This window comes from Mustela lutreola, chromosome X (genome assembly GCF_030435805.1).
Source record: "Mustela lutreola isolate mMusLut2 chromosome X, mMusLut2.pri, whole genome shotgun sequence".
In the NCBI taxonomy this organism is placed as follows: domain Eukaryota; kingdom Metazoa; phylum Chordata; class Mammalia; order Carnivora; family Mustelidae; genus Mustela; species Mustela lutreola.
Window position 1 is genome coordinate 118118359 of NC_081308.1, and position 23173 is coordinate 118141531.

Below are 23173 nucleotides of genomic sequence, written 5' to 3' on the forward strand. Positions count from 1 at the left end.
CCAGGAAATGGCGATCTGACCCCAGGGGAGTTTCCTAGGGAATTAAGACTTAATTCACAAGTTTTTGAAGACACTTTTTGATGGAAATTTCTTTTTTTTTTTTAAAGATTTTATTTATTTATTTGACAGACAGAGATCACAAGCAGGCAGAGAGGCAGGCAGAGAGAGAGAGGGAGGAAGCAGGCTCCCCGCCGAGCAGAGAGCCTGACACGGGACTCGATCCCAGGACCCTGAGATCACGACCCGAGCCGAAGGCAGCGGCTTAACCCACTGAGCCACCCAGGCGCTCTTGATGGAAATTTCTATGCGGGTTTCCTTTTTTACAAAAGTAATAACCTCTTTTTAAGCCTTTCCGGATGACTTAGAAAGTTGGCTCCCACCATACTTCTTTGAGCCTTTGCAGGAGGTGGGGTGGGGGTGTCCCTTGGAAGGAGGCATCTGAACATGGGAAGAGGGGGCTCCCATGTATCTCTTTTTTCCGTACTGACCTTCCATGCAAGATTTCAGAGTTCCTCCGCTAAAAATACCTTGAAGACCACTGACTCTGGGTCTTCATCTATACTGAGCTGTATGTGAGTAATATTTTTCTGCTTTCCTGTCTGTCAGCTGTTATCTCTGATGTTGGGATGCTTGTTCCTTACAACGTTCCCCTTTCTCTTGGCTACTTTGAATCTGTCGTGATTTAAGAATCTTGATATGTTAAGTAAGAATCTGAGCTCTCTGATGCAAGTGCGACAGCTTCAGCTTCTCCCAAGTCCCTTTATTTTCCTTAATTCCTGATTTTTGACTGCATTCTGGTTTCAGGAGCTGGTCAGTGGGGTGGCGCTCTGGAGGGAGTTTTGGAGATGGGACAAACACATGATCAAATCAAATGCAGTAGCCAGCTGTGTGTGTTTAGAATGCTTTTGTCCCAAAGCCACCTTCCAGGCACAGCTTTCAAGTCCTCAAAAGTTAGGCTTAATCATGCACATTAATCGCTTACCTTTTAAACAGCATTGTGCCAAATTTGTTTAAAAGATAAGCAATAAAGTCTGTTACCTTGTCAGCAACTAAATATTTAACCTGCTGTAAAATCGATTATAGTAACTGCATTTTCCAGATGTTTTTGATGGGAAAATAATTTTCAAGTGAAAACTAGAAGAGTCTTCAGACAAGTTTTATTTCAGTGAAACAGAGGGTGCTTGCCGTATACAACTGTGTATATGTTCATTATCGAAATGATTCTCCCAGGACGCCTCAGTGGCTCAGTGGATTAAAGCCTCTGCCTTCGGCTCAGGTCATGATCCCAGGGTCCTGGGATCAAGCCCCACATTGGGCTCTCTGCTCAGCAGGGAGCCTGCTTCTTCTTCTCTCTCTGCCTACTTCTGGTCTCTGTCAAATAAATAAATAAAATCTTAAAAAAAAAAAAAAAAGATTCTCCCCAAGCCCTGTCCCTCGCCCTTGTGCCCGGGGAATGCATTCTGCAGGAGAGTGTAAAATGGGGTATTGATTGGTTCCTCAGTTTCTTTTCTTCAGGAGGCTCTTAAAAATTGCTCATCCCAATTTAGTCAGCTCAGCTCTGTCATAATGAAAGAAATGACTTTGTTCCTGCAAAGTCTGGCAGAAATGGAGTCCACACACAGAGCTTTAAGAGGATGCATGTCTGAAAGTATATTTAATAGAATTATGTGCGCTGTGCTAGCAAGTCCCATCGGGAGAGGCTGCCTATCAATAGAGCTTCAAAGGCAAAGCGTATTTGATTCTGTGGTTTTCTGTTATATAACGTCGCCGCTGATATTTATGGCACTTACAACCTTCCGTTGCTAAAAAGAAAGCGTGGTTTAATGTGTGCATAAAGAGAAAATGACGGAGATTCTGATGGGTCTCAATTACGTGAGCAGGGAATTATGGGTTAGTAGCCAGACGGGGTCACCCGTCTGGACAGGATCGGGGGGGGGGGGGGACTCAGAAGCCGCACAGGTCAGGAAGTCTCTTTTGGATACTGGATGGATAGATCAAGGTTTGGAATGAATGGCTAAGGTTCGAGAAGTGTGGCCATCTCTCGTATTGGATTTGGATTGGGCTTTCTGTGTACTCGAAGTTAATTTTAAAGCTGTCATTTTTATTTTCAGGTCTCATCAGATGTACTTCATGTTTGGCTTCCTTTTCTTGGTCTTTATAATTCTCCTGATTACCTGTTCAGAAGCTACAGTTTTGCTGTGTTATTTCCATTTGTGTGCTGAGGTAAAGACCTAAGAAATGAATTATTTTCTGCTTCTCAAACTCGTGTTAATGGAATGAGGAGCTTGTGTTGAGGAAGGAATTGAAACAACTGTTAACCGCATGGTTTCAGGAATGTGGCATCAGTTTTATATTGTTTTCCTGATGACACATTTTGATTTTGATCAAGTTAATGCAACTTTGATGGAAAATTTAAACAGAATGCAATTTCTCTCTGGCTAGTTACTGTAATTGCTATGTAATATTCAGCTAACATAGAAAAATATAGGGAACTGATTTGATATTTAGACCTATAAAAGATCTGCTTCAATAGTGTTTTTTTTTTAATAACAATTAAAATTTCGCCACTTAGGCCAGCATTGTGTTTTATGGGTTTGAGGTTGCTGCTAAAGGCCCTTTCTCTTATTTTCATTTCATTGCCTTTTGGTTACCATGGACATAAATAGTTCTGCTAACCCTACTCCACCCCCATTTTTTTTTCTGATGTTATTCTGGATAATTAAGGTGGTAGTGAACATCATTTTCATAAATGCCCTACATCCTTCTTGTTTTGGTATGACTCTCTAAAGGTGACAATAGAGAGTTTAGGGAATGACAATCGTGTACCTGATGTCTGAGAGCATTTTCATAGACATATCATGTATCTACTTCTATTTCTTAGATGGGGTGCCAGGTGGCTCAGTCAGTTAAACATCCAGCTCTTGATCTCAGCTCCAGGGTCATGAGTTCAAACCCCGCATTGGGCTCCACGCTGAGTTTGGAGCCTACTTAAGAAAAAAAAATGTTTTGGAGGCTCCCAAGACCACCTACATATTGGACAGTTCAGTGGAAGGACTCATGGGGCTCAGCATATAGATGTACACATGGCTACGGCCCATTGCAGCCGAAGGATACACAACAGGATCGGCAAGGGGAAAAGACACAGGTAGAGCCTGGAGAAATCCACATTCAGTCTTCCCATGCTTTCTCTTTTCCATAAGAGAATACATCAATTGTGCTTCTTTCTCGGGCAGCAAAAAATATAGTAATAGATATGCAGTGTTTGTGCTCAGGGAAGCCCATTGGAGACTCCGCATCCAAGGTCTTCATTAGGAGCTAATCACACAGGCAACTTCTGCGTAGCAACTACAAAAATTCCAGACTCCCAAAAGGAAAGCAAGTGCTCATCATCAATCACATTGTTTGTATAGTCTAGGTATAGCAAACCAGTCTTATCATCAGGTAATGATTAAATGCCAAATTCCCAGATGTAAGCTAAGCGCCAAATTTGCAAGTGGGCTCTTCTAAAGATAGTAACTTCAAACCTGCTATGTTAACTCTTCTCTGCACTGTAGATCCCCTTAGCCCCTGACCATAGTGACTTTCCAGTAAAATTCTTTCCTTTTTTTCTTTTTAAAGTAGACTCTACACCCAATGTGGGGCTTGAACTCAACCTTGAGATAAGAGTCTGTAGGCTCTACCCACCCCTTAGAGTAAAATTAGCATCAGCAGGAGCCCGCAGAATACGCAGAACCTGCGTATTGACCTCCGTCATGCCTCCATGGATCCCAGCTTCAGTAGGGTAAAACAAATCGAATTCGCTGTAAAACTCAATCTGAAGTTCTATACTAACAGTTTCCTACCTAGCCCGAGGCAGCTCTGGCCAGTAAATTGAAGCTGACCGGAAAAGCCTTCCAAGGCTGAGGCAGCGTCCTGATAGAAAAGACGTGTGCATTACGAGTGCAGACCCTGAAGGCACACGTGGTCTCCCTGGAAACAAGGAGTTTATACAAGTTAAGGCACCCCAAGCAGAGCTACATTAGTCAGATAGTGTATACCACATTGAATTTCTTTTTTTTAAAAAAAGAATTTAAAAAATTAATTTATTTGAGACAGAGAGCACAAGCAGCGGGAGCAGCAGGCAGAGGGAGAGGGGAAAAGCAGGCTCCCCGCTGAGCAGAGAGCCAGTTCTCCATCCCAGGACCCCAGGATCATGACCTCAGCTGAAGGCAGTCTCTTAACTAACTGGGCCACCCAGCACCCTTCACGTTGAACTTCTTATGGAAGTTTCCCTTTTATTTCTCTTACTCCGTAATCTAATGGAGCCTATTTTATGACAATAATTGCTAACTCATTTATAGTTAGATTTCACCTAAAAAGTTATTTTTTTTCTATTTCTTTTTGCAGGATTATCGTTGGTGGTGGAGAGCCTTTTTTACCAGCAGTTTCACAGCTGTCTACCTTTTCATTTATGCGGTTCATTACTTCTTCTCCAAACTTCAGATCACGGGCTTTGCAAGCAGCATTTTATACTTTGGGTACACAATGGTCATCGTCCTGATCTTCTTCCTTTTTACAGGTAACCACAGAACTACTTCATGCATTTCAGACTCTCTGAAGAGACCTGGAGGTAGCCATAATGTAATAAGCATCAATTAACAATTAATGGAAGGAATAGGGAACAAAGTCATCACGTTCGTTTTTATGCTTTGGGGATAAAAGATTGCAAAGCCTGGGGAACTGGAGGGACCTTATGTACTTAGCTTCAAGGTTGTCCCTGGTGAATGTTTTTAAGCAGTAGGGATGTGTTCCAAAGTACAGAAAGGGTTATGTGTAATCACCTTTGAATGGCCTCCGAGCATAAACATTAACTGGCTTGAATAACTTTTAAATTAGCAAAAATAGATTAAATGAATGTGTAGTCATTTGAGCAATTAGATATGAGGGACAAGATGTATACTTCTCAGGATTACTCATTTGGGGTTGTTATTTGAGTCCAAGACGTGATGGCAACTCTTGTTTAGATTAATGCTTGATGTAGGTGGCAACATGGAGTGGTTTATAAAATGATCCATTTAGAAAAATAATGAAGTTGAGAGCTTGGAGACCCTTTCAGGATGAGCGAGGCAGTGTTCCATTCCATCTGCCTCACTTTTTTTTTTTTTTTAAGATTTTACTTTTAAGTCATCTTCATACCTGACATGGAGCTTGAACTCACGACCCTGAGATCAAGAAGAATCGCAAGCTCCTCCAACTGAGCCAGTCAGGCGCCCTTCTACCTGCCTCACTTTTAAGTTCTGGTTCTTCTTTCAAGTTGTATGACTTATGTAGGTCACTTGGACAAATTTCAAGTATTGTCTCTAACTGTCAGGTTCAACAGATACGTAAACTGTGGAAATGTGTCAGAAATCAAAGCCTTAAGACAAGTCTGTTATCTGAGAAACCAAGGCATCTTGGTGGTGGCTCCCTGTTTAATACTGTATTACCTATGACCTACCAGCCTCATCTCCTCAGGTCAAAGAAGACTGTGCAGGATTCCTCTCATATCTCAGCCACCAGATGTTTTAGATAAAACTGAGGGCCTGACGACATCTCACCATCCTGGTCTAACCAGGATCCTCATGTGTTTTGCGGTTTTTCTAACTTCTCATTTGAAATACGCATACAGAGATGTGCACACAACATGCACGCACAGCTCAGTGAGTTATCGCCAAGTAAACGCACTTTTGTAACTGGCACTGGTGTCAGTGAATGGTACACAATCAGTGCCCCGGGAGCCACTTCTCTCTACTCGCCTTCCCCAAAGGTAGCTGCTCCCCTAACTCCTAGCATCATGGGTTAATTTGGCCGGTTTGTGAATTGTGCATAAGTGGAATCCTACAGGATGTACTCTTTTATGTCTGCTCTCTTTTCCTCAGTATTGTTGGTGAAGTTCCCCCATGATGCTGTGTGTAGACGTTGTCTCTACCCCTTGTATCTTTTGTTTTGGATTTCTCCCTCAGTGACTGACTGGCTTTTATATTTGGGTGCTGTGCAGTTGGATTTGTCTCACTGTAATTTCAGGCTTCTGTTTTCTTCAATACCTAGCACTTTGACTCAGGTTGCTTTTTTCCTGGGAGTCTTGTATGACAACAGCTTCCTTCAGAAGGTAGATGGAATGCTGAATGGTCACACTGCTGACAGAAATCTTCTCCCCTTGGTTGGCTCCATCACTTGTTGTCTCTTTGGTCACACTCCACTGAATACTGATTCTTTTTTTTTAATACTAAGATTTAAAAAAAAGATTTTATTTATTTATTTGAGAGGGAGTGAGAGGGCACAAGCAGCAGGGGTGCATCAGAGGGAGAGGGAGAAGCAGGCCCCCCTGAGCAAGGATCCCAATGTGGGGCTTAATCCTAGGACCACATGATCATGACCTGAGCCAAAGGCAGAACCTCAACCGACTGAACTGCCCAGGTGCGCCTGAATACTGTCTCTTGAAGGTTCCCAATGATCCCTTGCCAGATCTAATGGCCTTTCCCTAACTTTCACCCTCCTTAGTTTCTGCAGCTAACTAATCAGCACCTATTCTGTGAAACTCTCTCAGTGTGATTTGTATCATTCTCCTTGTACTGCTCTGGACCTTCTTTTGCCTTCCTCTTCCTGTCACCTACCTCTAGCCTCTATGCAGGGTTCAGTCTTCAGCATTCCAGTCCTCTCTTTGTACCCTCTCCCTTTCATTGCTCATTCAGTCCCATGGCTTCGTCTAGGTCCCCAGTGCTGACAGCTCCTAAGTCTGTATCTCAAGCTGTAACTTCTAGGCAGTTAGATTCTGAGCATTTGCATGTCACACTGGCACTACCAACTCAACATGCCAACTCCAGTGAGTGTAGTGCTTCCTTTCCCCCAGACTGACTCATTTTAATTTCTTTCCATCTTTGATGGATTTATTTATTTTAGAGAGACCGAGCGTGGTGGGGAGGGGCGGGGGGTGGGTGGAATGGAGAATTGAACTCCCCGCTGTGTGCAGAGCCCAGTGGTATGGGGTGGGGGGGGGCTCGAACCCACAACCCTGAGATCATGACCTGAGCCAAAATCAAGAGTTGGACACTCAGCTGACTGAGCTACCCAGGCATCCCATGATGTGTGTTTTTGGCATCTATTCTCTAGAACTCTTCTTTAAGAAGCCTTGTCCTGCTTATAGACCCTTAAATGGCATCTCTTTACAGTTCATCATTATATATATTTTTTCTGTTGAGTTCCTTTTATTTTGTCATCATCATTATATTTTGAGGTTCGCCGCGGGAAGTAAGGCTTATGGCTTATGTTCATGTTGTTTCACTTTTGAGGAAGACATCCTTAATTAAATCATTAGTCTTGAGAATATGGATGTCACAAAAGTACAGTTAATAATTGCTGATTACTCTTTCTTGCTGTAGACAAATGCTTCCGAGAGGGTTTTTTTTAAATGGCAACTGGAAAATTAGCAATATCCACTCATGCTTAAAATGCCAAGGAGTTTCACACTCATTTAGAATAATTATGCATTCATCCAAAGCTCTTCCTTGTGGTCACCACATTGTCTTTGCTATTCGGATTCTTCTGTGTCGTTGCAGCAGAGAGATAAGACTTCACAGCTGTCATCTTTCAATATTGAGTATTGTGACTGTAGAGAAGATTATTCACATACTAATTATATTTCCATGTTGCTACAAATCTTTTATTTTTATTTACTTAAAAAAATTTATTTAAGGAATCTCTACACCCAACATGGGGCTTGAACTTGCAACCCCAAGATCAAGAGTCCCGTGCCCTTCTGACTGAGCCAGGCCGGTGCCCCAACTATGGAATATGAATATGAATATGAATCCATATTCAAATATGAATCCTTTATATTTATCGTTTGTGAGACTGCTTAAGCTAGTGAGCAGATTACTTGTTTCTTGTCCATTGAACTTGTTTTTTTCTGTTTTGACTTATTTCCTTAAGGTAGTCTGTGAAATAGGATAGCAGTGTCAAAAAGCATGAATATGTTTATGGTTCTTTACACTTTTCTGTCATTAACATAGTGTATTGGTTCCTCCACAACCTTGGCTGGCATTGAGTATACTTTTTGAAAAAACAAAACAAAACTTAAGCAGTGGTTTTCCTTTTTGGTAACATGATATGTCTAAAATGGCATCCCATTTTTTTCTTCCACTCATTATTTTTTAAGATTTTATTTATTCATTTGACAGAGAGAGAGAGATCACAAGTAGGCAGAGAGGCAGACAGAGAGAGGGGGAAGCAGGCTCCCCGCTGAGCAGAGAGCCCAATGTGGGTCTCTATCCTAGGACCCCGAGATCATGACCTGAGCCGAAGGCAGAGGCTTAACACTCTGAGCCACCCAGGTGCCCCTCTTCCACTCATTTTTTGAGGAAAAGGAAGTGATGTGCATTGTGGCTGGTGTTCCTCTACCCAGTTTTCAGTTGGTGGCACACTTACAGTTGTATAAACAACATGTCGAAGTAGGATTCAAGTGACAGTGAGAGGGAAGATAAGCCACAATATATCAACAATATCATCCAAGGGTACCAGGATGGAAACCTTGTATTGTGTAGACTAAGATAATAAATTTCAGTTATGTGTCGGTGACTTGCCCCAAATCCTGTTTTTTTTTTTTTTTTAAGATTTTATTTATTTATTTGACAGAGAGAGATCACAAGTGGGCAGAGAGCAGGCAGAGAGAAGGGGAAGCGGGGCTTGATCCCAGGATGCTGGGATCATGACCTGAGCCGAAGGCAGAGGCTTTGACCCACTGAGCCACCCATGCGGCCCAGCCTAACTGCTTTTTAAAGACTAGCTTATCACCTGGTTAAGCTAGTTAAAAAGGAAGCTAAGTCTTTGCTTACAGATGTGTAGACTTTGCTCTCTTCTAATTTGATTGTTTGCCTCTGATTTCTAATGGATGCTTACGGATACTTAGTTTTGATTGGAGGATAGTTAGTGATTTTTTATTTGCATCAAGTTTTGTTTTAGATATCAAATGGGTTAAAGTCTTTTTTTAAAAAATATTTTTATTTATTTGACACACACAGAGAGAAATCACAGGTAGGCATAGAGGCAGGCAGAGAGAGAGGGGGAAGCAGGCTCCCCGCTGAGCAGAAAGCCTGATGCAGGGCTCGATCCAGGACCTCCAGATCATGACCTGAGCCCAAGGCAGAGGCTTAACCCGCTGAGCCACCCAGGCGCCCGAGTTAAAGTCTTTAAAAAAATTTTTATTTTTAAGTAATCTCTACTTGAACTTACAACCCCAAGATCAAGAGTCACATGCTGACTGAAGCAGCCGGGTTCCCTAAGTGAGTTAAAGTCTTAAGAAAATGAATTGAAGGGGCACCTGGGTGGCTCAGTGGTTTAAGCCTCTGTCTTCAGCTCAGGTCATGATCTCAGGGTCCTGGGATCGAGCCCCACATAGGGCTCTCTGCTCAGCAGGGAGCCTGCTTCCCCCTCTCTCTCTGCCTGCCTCTCTGCCGACTTGTGATCTCTCTCTGTCTATCAAATAAATAAATAAAAATCTTAAAGAAAATGAATTGAAATAGTGTAGTTTAAAAAAAAAGAAATAGTGTAGTTTTATTTTGAAAGGAAGGACATAAACTCACAATAACCAATAAAAATCTAACACTTAAGATTCCTTCTCTAAAAGTCTAAAGTACTATCTTCTATTATAATACTGACATTTCTAACCTAATATAAACCTTGGCATTGCTGTTGGGTAATGAATGACATCTTTTACATGATGATGTATATTTTAGGCAAGCCATGAAAAATGTCTGTATGTAGCCAAGGTCCATTATTCAGCCACAATCTATTATTCTAGAGCAGTGTTTCTCAACCCAGGGGTGAATTTGCTCCCTAGGGAACATTTAACAGTACGTGGAACCATTCTTAATTGTCATGACTGGAAGAGTGCTAGAGACATCTAGTGGGTAGAGGCTAGGAGTTCTGCTGACCATCCTACTACACGCAGGACAGCCTTCTACAACAAAGATTTATCGGGCCCCAAACGTCAGTGGTGCCACTGTTAAGAAACCCTGGTCTAGACTGAGCTATTTTCGAACCTCACTTTTACTTCGGAGTTAGTGCTATTTTCAAAATACAGTTTTGATTGTCTCAAGAATCAAGATATTTTTTTAGAATCGGAGACTCTAAATCACCAGTCACTGTGCAAGGACTGAAGCCAGTTTAGTCCCAGGAGTTTTTAAGACCCAGAAGAAGTATTAGGCAAGGGCAGAGAGCTTTTCTGGTGGCTCTCTCACTCAGGGTCTGTGCTTTGAATATATTTTTATTCATTAAAAGAACCAAATGAAGCTCACTATGTTTTGAGAATGTCTACTATGTAATATTTTATCACTAAATTAAAGTGAAGTGAATATTTTATCGCTAAATTAAAGTGAAGAATCCATGTTCTCACACAGTGTAGGGATACGCTACTAGCTATAGTGGGCCTTTCGTGTTTTACTATACCGACTTGTCCCTGCCTTATTAAAAATTTCAGTTCTGGGGCACCTGGGTGGCTCGATCAGTTAAGCATCTGCCTCGGCTCAGGTCATGATCCCAGGGTGCTGGGATCAAGCCCCGCCTTGGGCTCCCTGCTCAGCGGGGAGCCTGCTTCTCTCTCCCCCTCTGCCCGCTGCTCCCCCTGCTTGTGCATGTGCTCTCTCTGTCAAATAAATAAATTTTAAAAAATCTAAAAAAAATTTCAGTTCTAAAGGCCAAAAGATCAAAAAGGGATAAAATGTATTAATGCTAACTTAACCAACCAACAAATAGTTATTCAGCTTCCATGGGCTTGGCAATGTGTTAATGGGGAATACGGAATCCTAGATCTAATACCACTTGTTTTCTGTTGAGTTGACTATGTGCCAACTATTTGCATGTATTTATCTCACTTGATTTTCACCTAATTGTGTAGCTATCATGAGCTGTTAGGTCATATTACTCCCATTGTACGGATGAGGAAACTGAGGCCAGAGAGATTAAGTGACTTGCTTGAAGTCACTCTGTTAGTTAAGTGTTGGCTCTCTGACTCAGTCCAACCCAGGCTGGTCTGACTCCAAAGCTCATTCTCTTAACTACAACTCTCCATGTCCTCCTCAACAGAGAGGCGCTTTCCTTGAGCTGAGGCCAAGCCAACAGCCAGAGAAGGCCTGTGGAATCTTCTCTCTGGTCCTCTGTTTGATCAGGGGGACTTCTCTAATTGGGGGAGCTAAGATCGGTGCATCTAAGATGACACAGTATTGCCCTGGAGAATATGATGATGGAAACAGAATTAGCTCAAGTCTTTCTCATACCCTTTTGACCCTTCTTTCAAAAAATAGAGGCACAGTCTTCCAGTTTTTCCTGGGGAATAACTTCATACTTCAAGCCCAGCTCATTTTGGTCTTGATTTACATTTATGGAGCCACACATCAGGTGCTTTGGAATGAGCGGGACTGTGTCCTCTCTGTTTTTGAGGATATGGAAAACCTGGAGCTCCTGCTGTTTTTCCCAGTGGAGGTAGTTACACACCTACTCCAACTCTGGGCCCTCTGGGAGCCCTGAGTATCGTGCTAGTCCTGAGTATCGTGCTAGTCCTGAGTATCGTGCTAGTCCTGAGTATCGTGCTAGTCCTGAGTACCGTGCTGAAATATTGAGAAAGGTAGTGTTCCTTTCCCCAGGGGTAAGCAGAGTCTGCGTTCTCTGGCGTTCTTGTGTGGTGTAGCTTACATTCTCTGGTGTCTCATACCTGAGTTGATTTCTACTGCCTACACCCCAAGCTTTTCCTGTCCAACGGATGCTCATTCTCTGAGGTCTTTCTGCACAAAGCAGTTCGTGTTCACCTCTGCCCGTATTGATCTCCCTATCTTAGAGCAATCGGGCAGACTTGGCTTTGAGTCCCGGCTGTACTGCTCATTGGCTGCGTTTTGTAAGGCAAGTCCACAGACTCTCTGAGCCTGTGTTTCCTTATAGAATGGGGGAAAATCCTAGTACTTACCTCAGAGACTTCGACTCAATCTGATCCCATGTGTAAGCGCTTAAGCCAGAGCCAGGCATATAAGAAGTTAGTAAACAACGGGTATCAACCTCATCGTTGTTACCATCATTGTTGTCATTGGCATGAAATAGAAATTTGGTCATCTTCTTCTCTGGCTTATGTATCTTCACTGGCTCCCAGCTCCCTGCCTAATCAAATCCCAGCTTCTTAACTTAGGATTTACTCTCTGGCTCTTACCTACTTTTGTGGTCTTTTCTACTATATGCTTTCTTTGCTCTTTCCTTAATTCTATTTTTTCCTTTGAATATATTTTTTTAAAGATTTTATTTATTTATTTGACAGAGATCACAAGTAGGCAGAGATGCAGGCAGAGAGAGGGGGAAGCAGGCTCCCCGCTGAGCAGAGAGACTGATTCGGGGCTCGATCCCAGGACCCTGGGATCATGACCTGAGCCGAAGGCAGAGGATTAACCCACTGAGCCACCCAGGTGCCCCTTGATTTCTCAATGTTTATCATGTATCTGTTCCCTTTTAGGCTTTGTACTTCTGTATTTTGTGACTATTTAAATTTTGTCAATCTTACTTTTTTAAAAAGATTTTATTTATTTATTTGACAGAGATCACAAGTGGGTGGAGAGGCAGGCAGAGAGAGGGGGGGAGCAGGCTCCCTGCTGAGCAGGGAGCCTGACACAGGGCTCCATCCCAGGATCCTGGGACCACAACCTGAGCCAAAAGCAGAGGCTTTAACCCACTGAGCCCTAGGAGCCCCTCCTTTGAATATTTTCAAGAGTATTCTTAGTTTATTTATTTATTGTTAAGTCATCTCTAAACCCAATGTGGGCCTTGAACCAATAACCCTGAGATCAAGAGTCATGTGCTCTTTGGACAGAGCCAACCAGACACATCCCAGTGTTCCCTTCGGTCTTTGATCGAACACCCTTAACGTCCCAGTCTTTCTGCTGGGGTTCTCACTGTTCCTTACTACTGTTGAAGTTTAATTGTTCCAAGCCTTTATGGGTACTTCTCGCTCTGTCTGCGATACCTGTCTCTCATCCTCAGATGCCTCTGAGTCCAACTTGGAGGACTTTCTCTGTCTTGTCCTCTCTGAATTCTCACCATTCATTCAAGCATGTATCGAATACCTACTGTGTGTCAGGCACCAGCCCCGGAGGCCAGGGCTTTAGCAGTGAACAAAACTTCATATAAAGGGAGAGAGATTTCCATCCTCGGGAGCTTACGTTGCTACGCCGTTCATCCAAACAGTTCTGTATAATGTCTGTTAGGTGCCTACAGTGTGCCCAGCCCCGGGCTAAGCACTGGGGGTACAGCTCCGAGTAAACCTCACAGCTATAGTCTGGAGAAGGAAGGCCTCTAAACAGATAGTTACCAACAGAGTAGATTTATGTCGCTCTTCCGAGAAGGAGCTTTGAAGGGTGTGTGTAGGGGGAGCATGATGGTATATTGGATGGGAAGTTACTCTGAGCTTGGAAACTGGCAAAGAAAAAGGAAGCAAACCCTGCCTACAGCTTTCTGTGATTAACATGTTTTCCTAGATGATTGAATTGTCTTCAGGGGCCCCATTAGATTGTAGGATCTGGAAAAGAGTTTTATTAGAGTTTTCTTTAAGTCATTGAACCTTAATATCATCTGAGAATTGTTTTTATAACATGAACCTCAATGAAACCCTATGTCAAACAAACATTTGCCCAGAACTGCTCTGTCTAGTCCATGGGTTTAAGTGTACACAGGGTTCACGCTGGTGAGTTATGGTCTGACTTACCTAACACTGTATTATATAAAGACTGCTCCATGCTCCTGTATAGTCTTTAAATTTGTCATTTTTGATGACTATCTTGTTTTATTGAGGACTTAGTCCATCATTTAGCTAAGTCACCTATCGGGGGGCATTTGGTTTGTTTGTAATTTTTCAATATTATAAATCAGAGTATTATGAACATCATTTTTGCATGTAATTTTTTTCTTCTATGGGGTCATTTCTTTTTTTAAGATTTTATTTATTATTTGAGAGAAAGAGAGAGCACAAGCTGGGGGAGAGGGTACAGCGGGAGAGGGAGAAGAAGGCTTCCCACTGAGCAGGAAGCCCAATGTAGGATTCGATCCCAGGACTTGAGACCATGACCTGAGCCGAAGGTAGATGCTTAACCCACTGAGCCACCCATGCACCCCATGGGGTCATTTCTTTTCTTTCTTCCTTTTTTTGAGATTGGTTCTATTTATTTATTTATTTATTTATTTTTAAATTTTTTTTTTAATTTATTTTCAGTGTTCCAGAATTGATTGTTTATGCACCACACCCAGTGCTCCATGCAATCCGTGCCCTCCTTGATACCCACCACCTGGTGCCCCCACCCTCCCACCCTCCTCCCCTCCAAAACCCTCAGATTGTTTCTCAGCATCCACAGTCTCTCATGGTCCGTCTCCCCATCCGATTTCCCCCAACTCCCTTCTCCTCTTCATCTCCATGGGGTCATTTCTTTAAGATAAATCCCCAGAAGTGGGATATTTCACAAGTATAATAAGACAAAACTTTGATTTATAAAACTTATTTATGTACTGAGTATGCAGGAAAGTAAATAGATTATTGCCATTTTTGTTACATCAAGTGATAACCATTATTTACATTTAATAAATTGACGCAAGTTAAAGCTTATTATACTAGAAACTAGCCTTGGACCTCTTTGTATCCTTTTTGAAATAGAGAACTTAAGCTACTCTTTTTTTTTTTGCTTTAACTCGAGACCTGCAGCGTTCAATCAGATGGATTCTCACACTCTGTTGCAGGTGGCTGCCTCCGGCCCTGCTGCTCATACTTTTGGCTCAGCAAGAGAGTCTGGTGATTTTTTATTTGATAATGTATGAGTCTTGAGATTTAGAGAATCAGTAGTTCACCTCCAAACTGACATGCTTTGCATTTTTGAGAAAACTGCTTTGATTTGCTAGAGTGTCTGGTAAACAAGGATCTTTTTCATTTTGTTTCAGGGACAATTGGATTTTTCTCTTGTTTCTGGTTTATTACTAAAATCTACAGTGTGGTGAAAGTGGATTAAAGAATGTCCCTCAACGTCCTTCAGGTTCATCAGTGTCGCTTTTGAATATATCCATCTGTACCAGTATGAACATCTATAGAGATGTACATCTATGCTTCCTACTACACATTTTAAATATATATCACTTAAAAATCTCATTGTCTGGCCTCATTTTATATGACACAAAATACTGATTATGTGGAAAAAACAGGTTGGTTTGGAAATAGGTTTATTCTAAGTCAGATTGTCCTGAAAAGATACCATAAAAAGGTTTAATTGAAAGCAATCAGAGCAAAGGGAGGCACATTTCTTTACAAAATGAAAGCTGAGCACACAGGCTTTTCAGATGAATTTTTTTTCCTTTTCTTCTTCATTTCGTTTATAGATCAGAACTTTTGTCAAATAAATCTTAGGTAAAATGTGAATTTTTCTAACTTAAGTGGATTGTACAGACTATTCAACCCTTGTATTTGGATAACAGTTTTATTTTATTTATGTATTTATTTATTTTTGCGAGGCTTATTTATTTTATTTTTTTAAGATTTTATTTATTTATTTGACAGAGAGAGACCAAGCAGGCAGAGAGGCAGGCAGAGAGGCAGGCAGAGAGAGAGAGAGGAGGAAGCAGGCTCCCCACCAAGCAGAGAGCCTGACGTGGGACTCGATCCCAGGATCCCGAGATCATGACCTGAGCCAAAGGCAGAGGCTTAACCCATTGAGCCACCCAGGCGCCCCTATTTATTTATTTTAGAGAGAGAGAGAGAGAGAGAGAGAGCAGGGAAGAGGGAAAGGGAGAGGGAATCTTAAGCAGACTCCCCACGGGGCATGGAGCCTGATGTGGGGCTTGATCCCAGGACCCTGAGCTGAAACCAAGAGTCCATGCTTAACTGAAACCAAGATTCCATGCCCCTATTTTGTTTACTTTTTAAAGGAAGCTCTAGGTCCACCATGGGGTTTGAACTCACAACTCTGAGATCAAGAGTCACTTGCTTTCCTGACTGAGCCAGTCAGGTGCCCCTGGATGACCATTTTAACAAAGCACACCTGTTTTTTGTTTTGTTTTTTATTTTTTAAGCTTTTATTTATTTGAGAAAGCAAGAGAGCATGAATGGGGGTGGGAGGAAGAGGGAGAAGCAGACTCCCCGCTGAGCAGGGAGCCTGAGGCTGTGCTCCATCCCAGGACCCTGGGATCATGACCAGAGCTGAAAGCAGATGCTGAACCAGCTGAGCCACGCAGGTGCTCCCTGAACGTTGGTTTAGTATATTGAGTTTATGAAATATCAGGTACTGCTCTCTTATTCGTAAATTAAATCTGCACATTGCTGGTTATTGGTTGTCTTTTTCTGTTTGCTGTCATTTGGAGGTTGACAATGTTCAAGTTTGACTTAACTGTGTGTAGATAAAAAATATTTGGAGCCAATTTTCTGGGATTTATTTGCTTTCACTAGGCAATAGTCAGGTATCTTAACTCCCCAAATGCCAGGAATTCATATGACAAAATATTCTCCGAGTTCTCAATTTTGGGAAAGCAATCATGAAAATCGTGTATTTTCTGCAATATGTTGTGTTGATAAATATTGGCCTTGTGGAGGAAAATGTTTGAAAATTAGATATGCACAAGCTTCAATTCATGAACATGCTTAAAGTCTTCCTTAAACTGAGGAACACTTGTCAGTGTGTGGATCAAAGAAGCCATGTTGTTAATGAAGGGGAGATTGGGAGGGGGAGGGATGGGGTGTAGAGAGTTGCATTTTGAAGGAGGGGAGAGGTGATGGAAGTTGACTAGTTGCCTCAAGGAGGAAGGTAATTCCCCAGCCAGTAGGATGCCTTTGTCTGTATTGAACGTTGAAGGCTCAGACCCCAGGCAAACAGGCCTGCGGGGCCTGGAGCTGATTGGTGAGAGAGGGAGTGGCTATAGAAGGTCAAAGGTGTCTCTAGACTAGAATTTTCAGATCCTCTCCACCTTTTCCCACTCAGTGTCAGAATTAGGCCGACCCCTAGGCCCTGCCTGAGGGGAGTAACCGCAGTTCTGAGATTCGTTGGGACCAGTTCCATTCTCCCCTGAATGCTTTGAACTAAGCAGTGTTATAGTGAGCTTCCAGGACTCTTCCCATCGGTTTGGCTGCTGGGGAGTTTTATCCAAGCTCACAAGCCCTCCTACTAGCATTGATGGTAGTAGATTTCTTGAAAGGCAAATTTGTTAAAAGAATGAACTCTTGGAGCACCTGGGTGGCTCAGTGGGTTAAGCCTCTGCCTTGGGCTCAGGTCATGATCTCAGGGTCCTGGGATCGAGCCCCGCATCGGGCTCTCTGCTCAGTGGGGAGTCTGCATCCCCCCCCACCTCCCTCTCTGCCTCCTTGTGCTCTCTGTCAGATAAATAAAATCTTAAAAAAAAAAAGAATGAACTCTTGCCATTTGTGACACATGACTGGACCTTGAGGGTTTTATGCTAAGTGAACTAGACAGAGAAAGACATGTATCATGTGATTTCACTCATGTAGAATTTAAAAAAACAAAAGGAACAAATGGATTCATAGGTACGGAAGACAGATGGGTGGTGGCCAGTTGGGAGAGGGGTGGGGGGATGGGTGAAATAGGTGAAGGGGATTAAGAAGTACAAAGTGCCAGTGATAAGTAAGTGATGGAGAGGAAAGTACAGCATAGAGAATGCGGTCGTATTGTAATAATGTTGTATGGTGACCGTACCTGTCGCGGTGAGCAGTGAGTAAACCTACAGAATTGTTGAATCGCTGTGTCGTCCACCTGAAACTCATATATCATTGTAGGTGATCTATACTTCAATAGTAAGTATTAAAAAGAAATAGAAGGGCAAATTTATTTCTCTAGCTGCATACAGATCTCATGGCAGCCATCTTTGAATATCTTGAAATACAATGTGTAAGTCAGAATTTAGCTTGATTTTGGAGTGAAAACTGGGGAGGAGCCCTTGACTTTGATTGAAACGGAGATGAACAGCTCCCCGAACCTCTGAGTGTGGGTTGTGAATGCCACTTGGGAAGCACGAGGTGTGCAGTTCCTTGAACTGCTGGTGATGAGAAGACAGGAGAGCTATGACTAGGTCAAGCATGTCAGCCGCAGAGGAACTGGTGGGCTTTTTAGACATATTGGACTTTCTTGTCTGAGTCCTGTGTGTACATATGTCATAGTAGGTGTTCAAGGTATAACTTTCTCACTCCGGGGCTCGAGCGAACATGCATCCGCCCCACTGTTCTGTAAACCCTGGTGAGTTGGGGCTGAGGTGAGGTGGCTGAGACGGGGTTGTGCCAAGGGAGGTGTCCTGGTCCTCAGTAGAGGGACAGCAAGGGCAGGAGCCCAGTGGGGGGTGACCTGGGTGCTGGGCAGTATTGTTGCCTAAAAATGAAGGCTATTCCTTACCCTCTCCTCTGGTCAAACCTCCCTGCCTTGGGAATGAAGGCTGGCATTTGGGAACCCCACAAACCACCTGGCCCTTTTTCTGCTCTGCCCACCCTACTGTCGCTTGGAAATCCCTTTTATTCATAGACGACTGAGGCCCAAGCCCCTATTCCAGCAAGCCCATCAGGATGGCTCCCTCAACTTGTTGTGTGTTTCTTGTATTGGGCCGGCACAATGTGAAATCTGGGGCCCATATGTCCCAGCCTACCATGTAATACAGCTAGCTTATCCCGTCTCGTCTCTTCCAGCAAGAGAGAAGGCATGGAGACCGCATGGTGTGTCCTTCTTGCTGTTTTCCCACCGATCTCAGCATAATAACCAGATACGCACATTAAAATTGGACTTTATTTAGCATATTTAAGAAGAATACCAAGGACAGATTAACAGCACCTATTTAAGAAACACAAATACTACTTAATAATATTTAATTAAGCCACAGACATCAATCTCTCTGCCTTCCCCAAGCAGGAGTCCATTATTCCTTTTCAGCAAAAAATGCGTTGTAACCATTTTAGAAAGGATCCAATTAAAACCAACCAATATGTGAAACCTTGTCCTTGGGCAGAATGTCTGAGACTATTGGCCCCTTATAACAATATTGGTTTATGAATTTGATTGGGATGTGAAGGGGTTTTTCTTCTTGCTGGGGCAGGAGGATAAAACCCACCCCTCTGTGCACCGGAAGGTAAGTTGTGCCAATGGGAACTTGGCCTCAGTATGGTAATGTGGCAGTCCTTTGAAAAGGCACTTTTAAATCACAAATGTTTTTTTTTTCAAAGGAAAAGGAAAATCTTAAGTGCACAATTGAATAGAACTGTTCTCGACTGAATGCATCTTTCTGTGGTTTTCAGTCTCCAAGCAGCACATAAAATTTGGTTTTAAAGGCAGGTTTAGAAATTACTCAATGAGGATATACATATATACATGGTCTTTTGTTTTCGTATTTTTATTCTTAAAATATAATAAACTCATAGTTCTCTCTTTTTTGTCTGATGCAAATGCCGTTGATACGCGATTGTAATATTCTCAACACCCACTCCTCTGTTTACCCATCCGGTTCTAGCTCATCTCTCAGGCAGCTGATCAAAGGAAAAATCCAGAACAGCCTTTTTCTGGGTCTGGGTGGTGTTCTAAGAGGGGAGGGATGGGCACAATATAGATCTGCTAAATGCATGTCCTGTCACCTACTGGTTGGGTCTTGAGAGCATGGTGTTTTTTTTTTGTTTTTTGTTTTTTTTTTTTTTAATCCTGCCAACAGGACTCCAATAGCCTCTCCTGGGGTCTGTGCTCTTTGTACATTCGCCTAATGGACAACAGGTAAACCAGTGCCAAGCATGTGGTGGAGAACTGCCAGCGAGGGCTTCAGCCAAGATGATTAATTCACACTAATGATCAGTTGTCCCAGAATAAGTTCTTCCCTGTCAGAGATCACCAGGGATTTACGGAATGAAAGGCACCTGTACCTGCCGCCCCCACCTTGGAGCCATCTTTTACAGCCTGTAGTATACACTTTAAAAATGAAATTTGAAAAACGAATGTACTATGTTCTACTTCAGAAGCTGACCAAGGTGTGGGTCACACGTAAAATTCGGCATGCATTGTATTAACTTTACATGTACGAATTACCCGTTGTTGAGGATGACCCTATCTACAAACACATACACTCTAATATCTAGCACCGTATCTCCAAGAACACTGGTGTTTTATATACAGGTACAGCTTACATTTAGAACTACCACAGAAAGGAATACACCACTGAAATAGACCAAAATATCAATTTTTTTTAACATTAAAGTTGGAACAGATGAAGCGGGGGTGGGGGGGGATCCACTCAACCTTAAAGCACCAAACTAAAACCAATCTTGTTTTCGTCTGCCGGTTGGAACAAGGGAGATCCGGTAATGAGTCCTCAAATATGGCAAGCCTCTCATGAGTGTAGAAATTACATGGTTTCCTCTTGTTATGTGTACTTTGAGATCTAAGAACAATGATGGGAAAATTCGACTCCTACTGGCAACCTTCATTTACCTTGAGGATTCTCATTCTACTTACCAAAGAGCAGTGAACTTGCCAGTGAAGTGGCAATCAGTGGTCAAGTTCTGTGGATTGTAGCTTTCCTGCTTCTCCCTCCAGCCTATCTTGTTGCTTTTAGCAGAAGACTGCTGAGAGCAAGCTGGGCATTTGCCATAGAGGAAGAGACCGTTTGTAAGTAACTGGAAAGAATTTACGACCAGGGCTACTTTTCTTTTTGAGTTTTAGGCTATGGTCTGTGGTCTGCAGCTCGCTGCTTCCGTCTCCTCCTGCCTGAGGTGGGAGGGGCTCCGAGGGGGGTCAAGAGCACCTGTCCAGCCCACAGAAGACAAGAAGGACAGAACTAAAGAGCTAGAGGGTTAAAAGCCATGACTGACCAGATTTTCTCTCCTTATCTTGGTAACTGGCTGGCAGCCAACTGTTCGTTTAATCTTTTGTCTGCTCTAGAAGGAAAAGACATTTTGCTTAGAGAAGCCTCTCCTGACAGCATGGGGTTTGTCTTAAAGAGAAACACAGCAAAAAAAAAAAAAAAAACATTATCAGGGGCAAACACTTTTTTTTCTTTTCCTCAGAACATGGGGGAGGGCAGTTGTGGGAGAAAGAAGCAGTCCAGTAGTTTAAATTGTTATTCTCTGTGTTTCATCCCAACAACCTCTGAGGGTTTTATTTTGGAAAGTTCCAATTACCAGATGATGCATAATTCTTCCCTTCCAAATGGTGTATTTCAGACATTTTTAAGAGCATTTTGGCAAAGTCTGAGAAAGAACGCCTAATTTAATTTTGTAAATTATTCTTCAAGGTAGTAGGAAAAAAATCTTGTGAAGTAACTATTTAGCTTAATTGGCTAATTATGTATAAAATAAGGCAATGTTAGGCACCTTATAATTTTATAGGTAAAAGTTTTTTTAGTGTTTTTTTTTTCTGCTGCAATTGGTGGACAGTATCTATAGGATTGAATATGTCCCCAAAGATGGGTTGTATTGGGTGCTATTTGGATAAGAAATTTGAGGTTGATATCCCGTCATCTCTAAATTGGATTGGAATTGGGGAGGAGACAGAAAAATACCCTTCTGTCACTCCTACCTTTCACTTCTCTCCTTCCCTGCTTCCATGGGCCCCCAGGCTCCTTTGGATCTGTCAGCTCTGGGTGTGGGAGGGGGCGGGGAGGGGACAGGGGACAGACCAGTGGGACAAGGGGAGGGGTTGTGAGACAGGTGGGGCAGGGGACTGATGGCAAGAGGTAGGCAGGGAGCTGCTGTTTGTGGTGTCTTCGAGAAGATGGACCCTCGAATCACAGAAGCCATAGAAGCCCAAGGCTCGCTCCTTATTACTGACTTCCAAGCTTTTTGAAATTGTGTGTCAGTGATTAAGCACCTGCGACTCCTTGGCAAACTAGATGCTTTATTATTTTTAAATAAGGAAATCATTAAATTGGAAATCACATCATTTCAAAGTCTGGTTTGTCTGGCCCCTGGATTTTAATGGGATTTTTACTGCACATATGAAGTGGCCTTGGCAAAAGAACACATCCTTTAAAAACATTTAGGGAAATCTATTGCGCATGAGGCTCTGTGAGGCTAATGATGACTTTTTTGTGTGCTTTCAGATTTTTAAATGACAAAACAGTATGTGCAGTAAAACCTCATTAAGTTGATAGTGTTTTATTCAAAATAGCACAAAATTTGAAGCACTTGCTATCTTGAGCTAACTAGAGGCCCTATTGTTCATTAAGCAGAAAATGTCAGCAAAGCAGACTGCTCTTAATTCAAAGGTCCTCTTTCCCAGTCTCCTATTTTCAAAAGGTTTTCACCTTTGAAAAATCCAATTTGCTGTAAGAACAGACAATGACTAAAACGGGGAAAAGAGGAAATTTTTATAAAGGAAATTGGTGAGTCGTGGTACCCCGGAGAATGTTGTGTGTGCTGTTAGGTGAACTTACCACACTCAGACAGGTTCTGGTTCCATTTTGATTTGGGATTTTGGCAAACAATTTTCTCTGATACACTCTGAAGGGGTTGAGCTTTAAAAAATAAAACAAGAAGTTCAGTTTCAACAAAATATTTGGAGACACATGTGTTTGAAATCCTGATTCCTACCCAGGTAAGCATTTCTACTCAAAGGACAGGATCTTGCCACTTGGAACTGTTATGACCATGACAGACCTTCAAGGTGATACCCCTCCCTCCATAAGAGGCCTGGACACACGGGCCATTTCTCCACCCAGGTATCCTTTGAGGACAGGTCACTACAAGAGTTTGGCAATAAATTGGTATAATAAATTTATGACTATTAATTCGCTTTATACACTTTAGTAGAAAAATAAATGACAGTGCAAGGAGAAACTGCAGCCCACATGTCTTGTCTGAGTTACCACACAGTGTAGGGAGGGTGGAATTGACACGATTTTCACGGACACACTGAGTCAACAGGCCAGCTCAGGACTGTCTGCATCTATACCCATCTCCTTCCCTAAATTCTGAACGTGGCGATCCCAAGTTTCCACGCAGACTTATTCATAGCCCGCACACACTGCTGTTTACCTCTCCCACTTGAGAAGCTCATCACCCAAAATGATTTCAGGGTTTGAGATGTGCAAGAACCTTCCTCTGTGTTAACCCTGGGGATAATTTAGGCTTTGTAAAGTCTTTCCCAAAGCAACGTATTTGGGTAGCGATACTTAGGATATGTGT

The 23173-nt window shown here is 42.5% G+C and overlaps 1 protein-coding gene across 2 annotated transcripts in view; it reads left to right on the forward strand.

Annotated features, from left to right (window-relative positions):
* LOC131821951 (transmembrane 9 superfamily member 2-like) overlaps positions 1-15172 on the forward strand; it is an 86767-nt gene extending 71595 nt beyond the window's left edge. The window contains exons 15-17 of one of the 2 annotated variants that reach the window (XM_059158326.1): positions 2112-2223; positions 4387-4558; positions 14971-15172. In XM_059158326.1, coding sequence (XP_059014309.1) covers positions 2112-2223; positions 4387-4558; positions 14971-15038 — 352 coding nt within the window. In that variant the 3' untranslated portion in view covers positions 15039-15172. Of the gene's footprint in view, positions 1-2111; positions 2224-4386; positions 4559-14970 lie in introns of those variants that run through there. The other variant, XM_059158327.1, reaches the window with a different exon arrangement.
* Positions 15173-23173: the final 8001 nt, after the last annotated feature.